Source organism: Rhizopus delemar, genomic scaffold (genome assembly GCF_000149305.1).
Source record: "Rhizopus delemar RA 99-880 supercont3.2 genomic scaffold, whole genome shotgun sequence".
NCBI classification, from domain to species: Eukaryota; Fungi; Mucoromycota; class Mucoromycetes; order Mucorales; family Rhizopodaceae; genus Rhizopus; species Rhizopus delemar.
Window position 1 is genome coordinate 1,646,033 of NW_027137828.1, and position 13,635 is coordinate 1,659,667.

Below are 13,635 nucleotides of genomic sequence, written 5' to 3' on the forward strand. Positions count from 1 at the left end.
TTGCATAATCGAAACTTTTAATAGTTTATGTGTAAGGAAAAAAAAAAAAAGAAAACCAAAATAAATAGAGTAATTTATAGTAAAGATGAATAAAAAAAAAATTTTTAGTGACTTTGTTTTTTTAATATTTAAAAAAAAAAAAAAGTAGTTAAGGTGGATAAGGACCTTTATAAATGAATTGAATGATTTTCTTTAATAATCGAATTGGTTTCGGTCTTTTTTTCTTTTTGGTTGTGAACCATGGGTGAGATAATAAATCATTGAGTTGAATTCGAATTTCTTGTGGCGCAATCATTTGATGAATTAAACCGCGGGCTTCTGTGAATGGATGTGAATAAATGGTGTGGGTTCAAAAGCTCATTTACCTTTAGACAAATTCACTGGGATTGTATAATCTGATTGAAACATTTTCATAAATAAATCTTGATGGCTTAGCGATTCATCATCAAATGGATATTTCCCAACCAATAAACGATAGAGAGTGACACCCAAAGTCCAGACATCAATAGACTCTGAATGATATTCAGGGTCAGTGATCAGCTCTGGTGGAATATATTGTAAATTGCCTCCAAAACATAAAAAATCTTGACAAGATCCATCCTTTGTCACCAATCTTACACCCTCAACTTGTCCATCTCGAAAGAACAATTTCATTTCTCTTGGTCTTTCGATGCATGTTGTATCCAGAGCGGATTGTGTCCACCGATAAAATAAATCTTTACAGCTTGATTCTTTCATTCGTTCTAGCTTAGGTTCACAATCATAATGTATGAATGGCCAGTCACATATAGGAACGAAATCAATCTTATTCATCTTTCTTTCATTTTTATTTGATTTGATGATACACAGTTTGAAAAGAAATAAATAAAAAAAAAAAAAGAAAGTATAAATTTACCCTTTTTTATGAGGCTCAAATGACGTATGTTGTTTAAATCGTACGTTTTTCTTGCTAGATGATGAAAACACACTTTACGCTCTAGGAATTGTTTGTGTATCTTTTTTCCTGATCTTTTGCTATTTCTTTAGAGAAAGGATCACTCTGAACCTTATCCTATCTCTATCATCCTATTCAATATGAATTGAACAAGATTGTTGTGTGATCATTGAATTTAAAACATTGTATTCTATTCATCCTTAATGGGGCTTTGATACGCTTTAGAGTGTTTCTATTATGTAATATCATTCGCTTATTACATCTCTCTTTAATTGAATTACTTCTTTAGTAACCTCGGTTGATTCATTTTTCATATCAGCAAGAATCAGAGCAGTTCATCTTTTCATATATAAACTCATTTAATATACAAATTTGATAAAGAGGCAAGTTGAAACTTTTTTCTTGAATAAAACAATTCGTTTTTGTTTGTTTTTTTTTGTTGATGATGTTAGTACTACAATAAAATGGAAACCTTTTTTTGTTCAAGTCAATTTGAACCCCACTTTACAGTGACAATCATTTTGATTATTTCCTTTTCTTTTACTGTAAAGTATGACGGTTTATTTTTATTTCCCTTTTTGAAGACTAGTCAGTCCATTGTTGTAGTAAATAAGTATCGATTCCTTGATCTACTTCTTTTTTCAAAAGCATTACTAGAATAAAAGTAACCACTAAAGAATGTATCTTTTAAAAGAGATGGGTAACTCTTGATAGGTGAAATTATAAATCGTACTTTATTTTATCTGTAAAATAAAGGATGGAAAACATACACACACTTTTAAAAATTGATTTTTCTTTAAAATTGCATGATTCGGTCATTAAAAAACAATGAACAAATAAAACCTCAATTTGATTTCCTAAAGACAAAACTGGATGAAGCCTTGATAAGTATCAGAGCTAAAATGTCTTTCCAAAGAACTCTGTAAAGAGAATGAAATAAAAAAAGTTGACTCAAAATTCCATCTTGTGTTTGTTTAAGCCACCGTGTTACGTCACCAATTGGTTCTTTGCCGCCCCATCTCTCATTTTTGTTACTCAGCTATATAGGCCCTAGCAAATAGATTTTCTGTAGCTTTCTTTTCAAGTATTAATCAAGTAAGTGTTGATTGGACTCAATTAAATATACAACTAAACCTTATTTAATAGTTGCAATAAATTATTAAAATGGGTGGAGCCGCTGCAAAGACTTATATGGGATGGTGGGGTGCCATGGGTGGTCCCACTCAAAGAGTAAACATTAAAACTAATGAATGACTCGAGCTAATTATATTTGTAGGGTGTCACCACTTATGTCTTGTCTCCTTTTGAACAAAAACCTTTCGCTGGTGCTGCTCACGCCGCTGTCTTCAACACTGCTCGTCGTGTTGCTTCTCAAGTTCCTTATGTTGGTGTTGCTTTTGGCCTTGGTTACTACATCTACACCTCTGCCAAGTCCAGACATGCTTACCTTTTGTCCAAGGCTGGCCATGCTGCTGAAGGTGACCACTAAAGAAATGGACGAAATAAATCCAATATTACCAGCAACAATAATCAAATTGATCCTTTTTTTTAAATCTGTATTGACGAGAGAGAGAGAGAGAGAGAGTTTTATGTGTAATTGGATTCAATAAGCACTGAGAAAAAGAGAATCATCTGTAGTAGAGGGTTTTGAGGATGAATTCCTTTGAGCTGGAGAAAGACATGATTCATGTTAAGGTTGAGAGTATTTTATGATGCGTTTGTTGCGTAAAGAAGAGTAAAAGACGAATAAAGTATTGAGCATTTCTTTATGAAAATAGTCTTGTCTTTTTTTTTATTGTACCTTTAGTTATCTATTGATTTAGTGACTATCTCTTGGAATGCTTATCTTTAAAAAAAAAAAATACGACGTTTGGACTCTACTTTTCTTGAATTTCATACTACGTCATTCAATTCATTTCCCTTTGTCTTTTGAGCCCATCCATTAAACAATCAAAGCAAAAGTGATAGTTTACAGTCTAGAGTTTCCCATTCAGTCATAAATGACGACAATACAAATCGATAGGGACGATAGATCTTTTTGTATTAATAATAAAATGATTAATAACATGAATATTTAAGCAAGCTGAGTAATCAATGGAAAGCATTAGAATAACCACTTATACACACAAACGAAATTTCATAGAGTTTTTTTTTGGGGGGAGGAGGATTGACGAGGATATTTTATTGATTTCGCCATTTCATTTTAATACGATTGGCTTAAAATGTTATCTCAGTCGTCAAATTTCCTAATAAAGTACTGATTTCGCCTAAAGACAATATCTCACTCTCTACTATAAAAGACCAAAGGAAGCCGTGCTCTTTCTTTCTCACTATTAATAAAAACCATGCCTTCAACTACTCTTAACACCAAAATTCAATCTGGTAGCGATTTAACTCCTGAACAATTAAGACAATTAAATGAATATCTTTCAACATTGGAACCTCAGCAGATCTTAGAGTGGGCCATAGATACTTTGCCCAACCTCTTTCAAACCACTGCATTTGGTTTAACTGGTCTTGCTACCTTGGACATGATTAACAAGATCAGCGTGGATCGTAATGAAAGCCACAAGGTACCACTCATCTTCTTGGACACCATGTATCATTTCAAGGAAACATTGGATCTCGCCACTCGTTGTCAAGAGACCTACCACGTACCTCTAAAGATATATAAGCCAATGAATGTCAGCACAACAGCTCAATTTGAACAAGAGTACGGCTCAAGACTGTGGGAAACAGATGAGGACACCTATGATTATCTTATCAAAGTTGAACCAGCCCGTCGTGCTTATGAAGAGCTCAATGTCAAGTCTGTCATCACCGGTCGTCGTCGCAGTCAAAAGGGAGACCGTGAGACGATCCCAATCTTGGAAGTAGATTCTACTGGTCTCATCAAATTGAATCCCCTTGCCTATTGGGACTTTCAACAAGTTTGGACTTATATTCGTGCGAATGAAGTACCCTACAATACCTTGGTCGATCAAGGCTATCGTTCCATTGGTGATTGGCATTCTACCAAGGCCCCCTCGGATGGTGATAACGAGCGATCAGGTCGTTGGTCTGGAAAACAAAAGACAGAATGTGGGCTTCATAAAGATTATTTCAAGATGCGTGCTGCCTTCATGGCCTCTAAAAAGAAGAGAGAAACACAACAACAGCAAAGCGTTGCTGCTGCTTAAAAGGCATTAAGCAAGCTTTTATCTTTGATTCACTCTTCTCTTTCCTCTTTTTTAAACATTGTACATAGTCTATAATAAATATATTTATTCTTAAAGTCAAATCACCATAAATAATGTTGGAGTAACCAATTTTATCAAAATACGAAATCAAGTACAGAAAAAATAAAGTAAATGACATTCAACCGTCAGAAGCATCCTTTCTCTTTACTATCATGTCTTTATCTTGTTTTTTATTGCTCATTTCCTTTAAATTTAAGCATGTAACACCTCCAGTTGGTTCTTGCTATTCAACAATCTTGTGATTTCTTTACTTCATTCACAGCAGAACGAATGATCCCGTCAACAGGTACTTTCAACACAACCAAGACTGTTTGCCGTTAAAAAGTCTTTACCAAATCCCTTTAATCGCATCGGATTGTCTTTTTGTTCATCCTTTGGGTTTCATAAAGTCGCGAATTCAGCAGGACATGGATATCGCGTCGATTTACAATGTTGGCTGAAGCATCTCTTCAATGTTTGTTTTAACTGTATATCCGCTGCTATTCATAACTTTCAATTCGTTTGGCTACTTCAGTCGAGCCCATCTTTTGATAGTTATGCTGATTAAAGACGTACTAAATATTGCGACTTTTTTTTTCAAACTTTTTCTTAAAGGATATCAAATATTATTTATGCCGCTTGCAATAACAAAAAAAAAGTTTCGCAACATGTCTATAGGGCAATATATAAGCATTAAGGTTTATATAAAATATGAATTAATGCAGATTTATTATAAAAATGTTGAAATCATAATGAGAATATGAGTTACAAGTGCAGTCAGATGGATACAGACAATTGTAGTCTCCAAACAATAGAGGATTGAGTTTCAAGTAGAATGATTTGGTGACGCATACCGAAAAAAGGGAATCACGTGTGTACGAGTGTGATAAAACCCTGAGGTCATTTCATTTTTTTTTTTTTTTTTTCCTTCTCTTTTTATTATTATTATTATGTCTCAATCAATTCCCACTTTGAAATTGTTATTAATTGGTAACTCTAATGTCGGTAAAAGTTCTTTATTATTACGGTTTACAGACGATACATTTTTACCGCAAGAAGAAGTCTCTGCAACTATTGGTAACCAAACATCATTTGCTGAAAGCAATTTAGTCATTCCTCTTCTTCTTTAGGTGTTGACTTTAAAGTGAGCATGATGGATGTGAATGATAAGACATACAAGTTAACTATTTGGGTAATATATCATAAAATATAACAATTCTGTCGAGTAAACATGTACATCAGGATACTGCTGGACAAGAGAGATTTAGAACATTGACCTCTTCTTATTATCGTGGAGCTCAAGGTGTTATCTTAGGTAAAAGATGAAAAGTAAAAGTAATGTGAATTAATAGAGTGAATAGTATATGATGTTAGTAATAGAGAAACATTTGATGCTTTGAATAATTGGTGGAATGAAGTAAATACATATTGTTCTAGTCCTGATGTTGTGAAAATGATTGTTGGAAATAAAGTAGACAAGGTAATAATCAACTAAAACAAACATTATATTCATTTCTTGTAAAGGAATCTTCTAGAGTTGTTTCTTATGAAGAAGGCTTAAATTTTGCAAGAAAACTGCAGACATTATTCGTAGAATGCAGTGCAAAGACAAAAGTAGGCGTAAAACAAGCATTTGAAGAATTGGTCGAAAAGGTATATTTTATGCTTTTTAATGTAGCTGTGATTGAATTTATTTTATTGTGAAGATCATAGAAACGCCAAGTTTATGGCAAAAAAATACAACAAATTCAACTAGTATTAAAGTAGAACAAGAGAATGAATCTGGATATGATTTTTGTGCTTGTTAATTTTATTTTTGTATAAACCCCACCCAACCCACACACACACAATTTATATGTAATATTTATTATTTTAGGTAAAGCAAAATCTATTTTGTTTAAGGAGGTTTTATTTGTTTGATTTTTTATATGTGCTTAATAAGGTAGTCATCACACATTTTCTTTCAATGTTTTACTTGTCCCCCTGAACTCGTCACATTGAGATTGGGAATGAAAAGCCATGCTTGTTCTTGCGAGAATTTTGCGTTTATACCATCAATTGTGCAAGGGGAAAATTATAAGCAAAGACAATTTGTGCTGAAATAGACAAGCTTTGTTACTTTTATAAAAGAGATGACAAGTATTAAAAAATTGCTCTTGCTCCATGTCAGAAGTCAAAGAAACTAAATATTTTTCTTTCTCCTGCATATTTTTCACCTTGGAGAATATGAGTCTTATAAATATCGGCATGGATTATCTTTTAGACTTTTACTATTTTTCTTTTTCTTCTTCTTCTTTCTAATTTGTGTACTATAACAATTACTTTATTAAGAACCATGACTATCACAGAAACATATCACGGATTCATTGAAACTACAACAGACACTTTGCTTATTTTTGAAGCTTGCAGACAAGGTGTCTTGCCAAAAATCAATCGAAGACTACAAGAGCGTGAAAGAGGGGTGATAAAGTCTGGAACGGTGATTGTGTTTGACGAAAAAGAATCAGGTACGAGTGATGCACAACGTGTCCCCCTTTCAGAATCAATTTTTGAACTTTTATTAGGTATCAAGCGTTGGACAGATGGGCTCATCTGGAGTCCTTCTAGAATATTGGGTAATTTTTTGATTTACAGAGAACTTGAAGGTCGTGAGATGTTGGATGAAAAGACGTCAAATATGTTATCCACAAATGGTCTTCAATACAACGAAGAATATAAAACAAACAATCGGGAACGTGCTCTGGTTGGATCCCTTACAGACACTTACAAGTTTAAAAAGGGCGGATTAATTAAAAAGACCCTGAGTATTCAAGTCAATGGATCTTCACAACACTTGATAAGTTACTATACAAAAGAAGATGTTCTTAGTGGTAAACTAGCAACACCATCATCCATTCCTCAAATCGCTTCCTTTCAAATCTCTCTTGATTTGTTTATGCAACAAAATTTTCGAATTCCTCTTTCATTGGAATATTCAGAGTTTTCCTATAGGAAAGGACTTGATCCTTGTTCTCCAACAGATTCAGTGTCTTCAAGGAGGAAATCATTCGCTTTACTTTTAGAAAATGTACATCCATATGCCCATAGCCATACATCATGTAGGTACTTGTTTTCTTCTTGTTATCTTTCTTCTCCTCATAAGGAGTAAATGAAGAGTGCTTTTTTTTTAATTTCTTCTTTCTTAGATTATTCACGTAGACGCGTGTCTTCAGGAGATTTATATCCTTCTACTGAAAAAGTATCTACAATAGGTATTTCTAAAGAACTCGTAATAATTCATGTTTACTTAATATCTCATGACAGAAAAATCCAACTCAGGATGTAGAAACTCAAAAATAGCCAATGCTAAATATTCCTCATATAAAAGTACCAGGTAAATATTCAAACAGGATCAGTCATATTACCCAAAAACATAAACTTTTTTTTATACAAATAGTTCTCCAGTCATCTCTATTCTATCACCTACTTCCTTTCAATGTTCCCCTGTATATCAATCAGATACGAGTTATTTAGAACCAAATTTTTCTATTATAGACAGTGAGGCAAAATCTCAAGAACACATCACATTTCCTAGCACAAAAGAGAACAATACATCCTCTTGGCTTCATTTGTCAAAGTATGCTACTATCTCTCATCAAAAATCATCATCCGACAAAGAAACATCTCCCTTAATGCAGTATGCGGGGCCAATTGTCAACAACAGTAAAAACGCGCGTAATTTTGCTTCCTTTGAAGCCATAGATACCATCGAAATACAAAACCATGCCTTCTTTCATCAGGAGCAGGGCAAGGCTTGTCATGGAACTAATTACTATTAGCATCTTAGGCATTTTACTCAATAAAGTTACTTTCTGCTGTTGTATGAGTAAAGCAATATATTATTCATTGGCAACTTTTCTTTGTGTTCTAGAATTATAATCGCTGGGTCTTTTAAGCTGCTTGTCGGCGTACATCAATTAAAAAGCTCCTTATATTACAAAATATAGGGCATCGCTTCTTAATAGGATAGCAAACATCGATTGTTTTACCCTTTTCAATGATATTTTTAATTTATTTATTGTTCTGAGTTAAAGTGGTTTCATGCAAGAAACGAGTATAAATAAATGTACAAAAAATAAAATAAAAATATAAATCAAATCCCAAATACACCATCTTTAACTTCATATTTATTTCGGAATAAAATGTAAACTAATTCATATTTAAGAATATTAAGCTTTCGTCAACAGGATAATTACGCTACTGTATGCTTTAGAATCCAAATAAGGCATTTCCAATCCTTTGCTCATAAGGGAATTTCCTGTTATTTTATCATCAAATACAGGGTCAAAAGGGCTATCTTTCCATATCTGTACTCTATACACGCATAGTTTCTTCAAGTGTCTTAAACGGATAGGATGAAGGGACAACCAAAATGGACTTGATTCCCTGAATGCCAGGACAACTGAGGCGTCTTCAAGTGTTGTTTGCGTCACTACAGTATATGCTTGATCATCATTTGAAGGAGTTACAAGGAAATCAAGATTACCCAATTGCTGAATTGGTCGTATCTTTTTATACAACTCGACCCATCCTGCGTACTGTTCCAAATCCGAATCAGACATTGCTCTCAAATTAGATCCGATACCCAGGGCACCCATAAAGGACACATGAAAACGGTAGGAGATAGGAAAGTGGCAGTACGGATCATCAGAAGGCATGTCTGTTACCCAGCTGCTCATCAGGTTTGGAGGCATCACAAGCGAAGAACCATATTGGATCTTGAGACGGGCATCAGGTCTTGTATTATCGCTTGGCCAGCATATATCCGTCAACTTCAAGATGGCCATGTCTGCCCTTCCACCTCCACTGCAGCATGTTTCAATACGCAAATGACTAAATTCCTGCTTGAGGCCACGGATGATATCATAGACACAACGCACATGTGCAAGCCATACCTCTCTGCCGCTTGCTTTACTGTTCACTTCTGACAAGGGTCGATTCATATCCCATTTTATGTAATCTATACCATTCTCGCTCACCATGGTGCGAATCAATCCAACAATATAGGAACGCACATCATCTCGAGTAATATCCAAAACAAGTTGATTTCTTAAAAGATGACGAACACGGTCAGGATAGTGGTATACCCAGTCAGGGTGTTGTCGATACAAGTCTGAATCGGGGTTTACCATCTCTGGTTCGAACCACACGCCAAATTTCATACCCAATTCATGACAATAATTGGCCAAGGGTGCTAGACCATCTGGAAACTTTGACTTGTCTGCGTACCAATCTCCAAGGCCAGCATTGTCGGAATTTCGTCCTTTGAACCAACCATCATCCACCACAAAGAGCTCGGCACCCAAATTAGCGGCCATCTTTGCCAACTCCAACTGATTATCGATGTTGACATCAAATCCACACGCCTCCCAACCATTGAATAACACAGGTGAGATTCGATCGCGGCAGTCATTGACTCTGCTGCTTTGTATATGACGGGTCAGTCGTTTTCGAGCACCTGATAAGCCCTCATCAGAATATCCAGCAACAAACTCGGGAAGAATGTGTTCCTGCCCTTGAGATTGCATAATGTTGAAGTCACGATCATGATAGCCACCAATGATCCTCACCTTGCCTTCAATATCTGTCGCGATTTCTATAGACCAGTTACCACTCCAGGCCAGGGTTCCAAAATAGACTTCACAGTCTCCGTATTCACCGTTCTTGTTTTGATCCTTGATGGCAAAATAAGGGTAGGCCTGGGCTGATGGCATGCCGCGCTCCGACTGCAGTACTTGGGATGTGCCTGGCCGGAGTGAGTGCTTCTGAACTTGAGTTTCGCATGACCAGGCACCAGCAAGTGTAATCAATTCTCGATCGCAACCGTGACCAGGCGGGCCTAGATGCCAGGCACCTGTTTGTGCTTTACGAAGGACGATATCGTCTACGATGGAATCATCCAGCTTTAAACTTGTACCACGGATAATCAAATCGTTTTCAATGTCAAGCTTGTAGGTCAACTCGACCGTGAAATTCTTGTGTACTCTGTCATTCAATACCACAAGTAGTTCATCTGCCTTTTTGACTTGGCCATAATTAAACACTAGATCCAATTCCCGTGTGCCATTGGAAAATTCGACTCGCAAGACATCAGGACCATACCTTATACCACCAAAGACAGGGAACTCTTCACGAGCTGGAGTAAGGCTTGTGTCATGAGAGTCTTGCTGCTCTTGTAATGTTTCTGGTAACTTGACATCTTGTATCGTAGCCAAACGAGGTCCCCAATGGAAATTGAGTACTAAGTCGTCAACGACACCAATAACATAAGTTGAATTATTTGTTACAAGATACCATAGGTTTTTTGTTGGGTGTTGAGAAATACCAGTTTGAAGTAGTTTCATTATTGCAGAAAAAAAGGGAGAAGGGGGATTATGCAACCGGTTCTTTTAAGTACTTTTTTTGTAGCACAAACATATTAGTTTTCTTTTTTAAATTCACGGTCAAAACATAGAATCATGTGTTCAATTGCATTGTCGTGTTCTGTGTTTGAAATTTTTTCAAATATGTATGCTTTGAATGGTAACTTTGTAAGGACTGATTGTTTTATAAAATTTGTCAATATTAAAGAGTGGAAGGTGCACAGGCCATACGGTGTGTGTCCTTTTGAAAACTTTGGACGTAATACTAATATTGTTGTATTATTTTGTTGCATCTCAGTTGGTAAAGTGGGATCATAACACAAGAAAAGTCATCAATGTGCTATTCATATTTAGAACATGCTAAGAAAAGTGACATAGTTATACGCATAATAAAATGGAATCGGATTTTAAATAAATAGTAATCCTTATTCATCATTTTACAATACCGAATAGAATCTTTCGTAAGATCTGATTAAGCTGTATTGAACATACAACAAAATAAATGTATGCTTGGTAATAAAAGATTCCAGGAGTCAAGCTATCAGACTAGCTAGTATGGGACCAAGGACGAGCTCTGTCTATGCGATATGGAACGATATGTCGTTATCATCATAAGGAGGGTCATGCGAAGATTAAATGTTCTCGTACGATATGCTACCCTTGCCATCAGCATGGACATCAGCCATTTGTGTGTCCACATTGAAATACTCCTGTGAGCACTAACAAAAAAGTATAGACATTCCTGTTGAAACAATCACTCTCTTTTCATTGATAGCCCTGGATAGATCAACAATAATCAAGATTTTGACGACGATCTCAACGATTCTGATTGTAAAAAAAAAAAAATTCTGCTACTTTAGATACAATCGTAAAGAAAGTTATTGACTCAGGCACGAACTGTATGATACAATGTACTCTATCGTGATACTTCTATAATGGTCTACACGCACAAAAAACAAAGGGTATCTTCTTTTCAATGTCGTCCCTGTCTAGGACATACAGATTTCCTTGAGCACTATCTAGTCTTTTGCCGCCGTAAGTTCTGTGCTTTATTCCCTTCAGCAACTACATTTTGATTCAGAATTGAATCCTGAAAACGTTTGACAAGCTCTTTCTTTATTCTAGTTTCCTAATACGTTTTCTTTTTCCAGATTTACCCTATTTTCTTTTAGTATTGTCCACTTCTCGGTATTCTATGTGGTATTTCTACTAACAATTCTTCATTCAAAGCGCTCTTTTTCAGCAAGCTATATTTATACCGAAAATTATCTCTCAACTAGCTGTGCTGATATATAAATATTTTCTGATTGATTCACTCATTCATGCTCTAAGCTAGTAATAATAACCCCCTCCCCTTTTTCAAAACTTATAACAATATGATCAAGTCTCATCATTTCTGCAAAGTATGACCCAAAGCAGTTTTTTTTTTTAGAAAAAAATTAAAGCATATTTTATGAAAATAAGATAATTTATGATCAACTATTTCCATTGGATTGCCTTCCTATTTGATGTTGGGATGGGTATTTTCCACTTCTTAAATAATTAGCATATCCTTCATATCTCTTTCTAGCATTTCCACTCCATTCTCGAGTGATTTGAATGGATGCGGCTCTTCTGGGTATATCAACGTATGTATTATAAACTTGTTCATCTATGCCAGATGTCTTTAGCGCTGTTCTATGTTCACTCAATACATTTTTTTGAACATAGTTTTGATATTGTTGGTATTCAGGGAAGCTTTCAAAATTAGCATGATTCACTTGATTGCCGTAATTCACTGTCAACTTTTCGATATTTTTAAATTGTTGAGCATATCTATTGAATATAAACACACATATATCAACACTAAGTATTTTTTGCATCTTCAAATCTATCTCTTTTACCTTTTATATTCTTTTAGTTCACTGTGTGTAATACTTGGCTCTAGACTTCTTTGAACCATTCCTTCAATTGCCCAAGCAGGCAGCTTTTCTTTTTCATTCTTTTTCTCTTCATCAATAATCGTCTTTTCTTCTGTAAGAGCCTTGTTGCTGGATGCATGTTTGCTCTTGCCTATTGACCTAACAGTAAACGGGCTCATTTCTAAAGCTTCTGCTTGTGTTAATCTAGTTCTTGTTAGTTAGCCAACATCAAATGTTGTTTGTGTATATACTTTACTCTTTTGATTCACTTGAATTTGAGGCAAGTTTAAGTGGTCTATATTTCAATGTACCATTCATGTTATAGGTAAATAATTTTTCTAAACTTGTATATTCTTTGTGGTTGTAATATTCCACCCAGTAGCCCTGATAGAGGTCGCTCTCATCAGGATTGATAGCTGGCTTCCTGAATTCAACTGGTATTGTAAACAATTCTGGATCTTGGTCAGAGCATTGCTTCTTAAGTACTTCCTTATTGTACCAATTACGATAGCTATATATATAAAAGGTTGAGAACACGAAATAAATAGTTCCGCAACACTACTTTACTCTCGACGAGATGCTTTTTTTAATGGATGCTGGTTATGTAAATGATAATCTGAGCTCAACTCCCAAAGCATGGGTTGACCATCTTTTGTCACAAAGTTTCCAAGAAATAAATTGATAGCATCTTGTTTATCAGCATCTAGTAAAAAATAAAAAAAAATGTACCATTTTAGCCATATCTACTTGTATGACTAAGAACATTTTTACCTGAAAATGCATTAGCGTAATATCTTCGAATGGATTCAATCATGTCCCTAGGATGGCTTGTCCACTGGTTGATTTTTCTATATGTTTCCATTGTGTTTACTAAATGCGAGCCACCATATTGAAGGGCAATGGTATCGCCATGATCATGAAACATTTCTGTAAATATATTAACTGCATCTGAATCAAAATCAATCTTTGGCGATGCAATAATCCCTAGCGCATACAGTTGGTATCCTAATGCACATTTTCCCATCAAGAATTGAGCAGCATTTGTTCTATCTAAACAATCAATACAGTTCGTACGTAGCACACCGTTTTGCTTGTATGTTTTTTTTCTAAAAAAAAAAACAAGTTCTACAAATGATAGATTGATGATTTCTTTTGTTTTTTACTGTTTGTTATCAGAATCT

The 13,635-nt window shown here is 35.1% G+C and overlaps 7 protein-coding genes across 7 annotated transcripts; 4 read left to right on the top strand and 3 right to left on the bottom strand.

The window, feature by feature from the left end:
• Positions 1-148: 148 nt before the first annotated feature.
• On the bottom strand, positions 149-813 carry RO3G_02863 (uncharacterized protein; the record flags this gene model as incomplete). The annotated part of the gene is made up of 2 exons (XM_067657454.1): positions 149-165; positions 366-813. 2 exons carry the CDS (start codon positions 811-813, stop codon positions 149-151), a joined length of 465 nt encoding a protein of 154 aa, XP_067513555.1.
• Positions 814-2,098: 1,285 nt separating this feature from the next.
• Positions 2,099-2,423, top strand: RO3G_02864 (UcrQ family protein; the record flags this gene model as incomplete). The annotated part of the gene is made up of 2 exons (XM_067657455.1): positions 2,099-2,164; positions 2,211-2,423. The coding sequence occupies 2 exons, from the start codon at positions 2,099-2,101 to the stop codon at positions 2,421-2,423; spliced, it is 279 nt and encodes a 92-aa protein (XP_067513556.1).
• An 856-nt stretch (positions 2,424-3,279) lies between these two features.
• RO3G_02865 (phosphoadenosine phosphosulfate reductase) lies at positions 3,280-4,113 on the top strand (the record flags this gene model as incomplete). The annotated part of the gene is made up of 1 exon (XM_067657456.1): positions 3,280-4,113. The coding sequence occupies one exon, from the start codon at positions 3,280-3,282 to the stop codon at positions 4,111-4,113; it is 834 nt and encodes a 277-aa protein (XP_067513557.1).
• Positions 4,114-5,102: 989 nt separating this feature from the next.
• RO3G_02866 (uncharacterized protein) lies at positions 5,103-5,960 on the top strand (the record flags this gene model as incomplete). The annotated part of the gene is made up of 6 exons (XM_067657457.1): positions 5,103-5,229; positions 5,283-5,344; positions 5,395-5,467; positions 5,514-5,632; positions 5,677-5,805; positions 5,859-5,960. 6 exons carry the CDS (start codon positions 5,103-5,105, stop codon positions 5,958-5,960), a joined length of 612 nt encoding a protein of 203 aa, XP_067513558.1.
• Positions 5,961-6,487: 527 nt separating this feature from the next.
• RO3G_02867 (uncharacterized protein) lies at positions 6,488-7,970 on the top strand (the record flags this gene model as incomplete). The annotated part of the gene is made up of 5 exons (XM_067657458.1): positions 6,488-6,659; positions 6,717-7,250; positions 7,338-7,420; positions 7,492-7,525; positions 7,687-7,970. The coding sequence occupies 5 exons, from the start codon at positions 6,488-6,490 to the stop codon at positions 7,968-7,970; spliced, it is 1,107 nt and encodes a 368-aa protein (XP_067513559.1).
• Positions 7,971-8,360: 390 nt separating this feature from the next.
• On the bottom strand, positions 8,361-10,535 carry RO3G_02868 (uncharacterized protein; the record flags this gene model as incomplete). Its single annotated transcript, XM_067657459.1, has 1 exon — positions 8,361-10,535. One exon carries the CDS (start codon positions 10,533-10,535, stop codon positions 8,361-8,363), a length of 2,175 nt encoding a protein of 724 aa, XP_067513560.1.
• A 1,493-nt stretch (positions 10,536-12,028) lies between these two features.
• Positions 12,029-13,379, bottom strand: RO3G_02869 (uncharacterized protein; the record flags this gene model as incomplete). The annotated part of the gene is made up of 5 exons (XM_067657460.1): positions 12,029-12,368; positions 12,437-12,605; positions 12,766-12,965; positions 13,022-13,157; positions 13,226-13,379. 5 exons carry the CDS (start codon positions 13,377-13,379, stop codon positions 12,029-12,031), a joined length of 999 nt encoding a protein of 332 aa, XP_067513561.1.
• Positions 13,380-13,635: the final 256 nt, after the last annotated feature.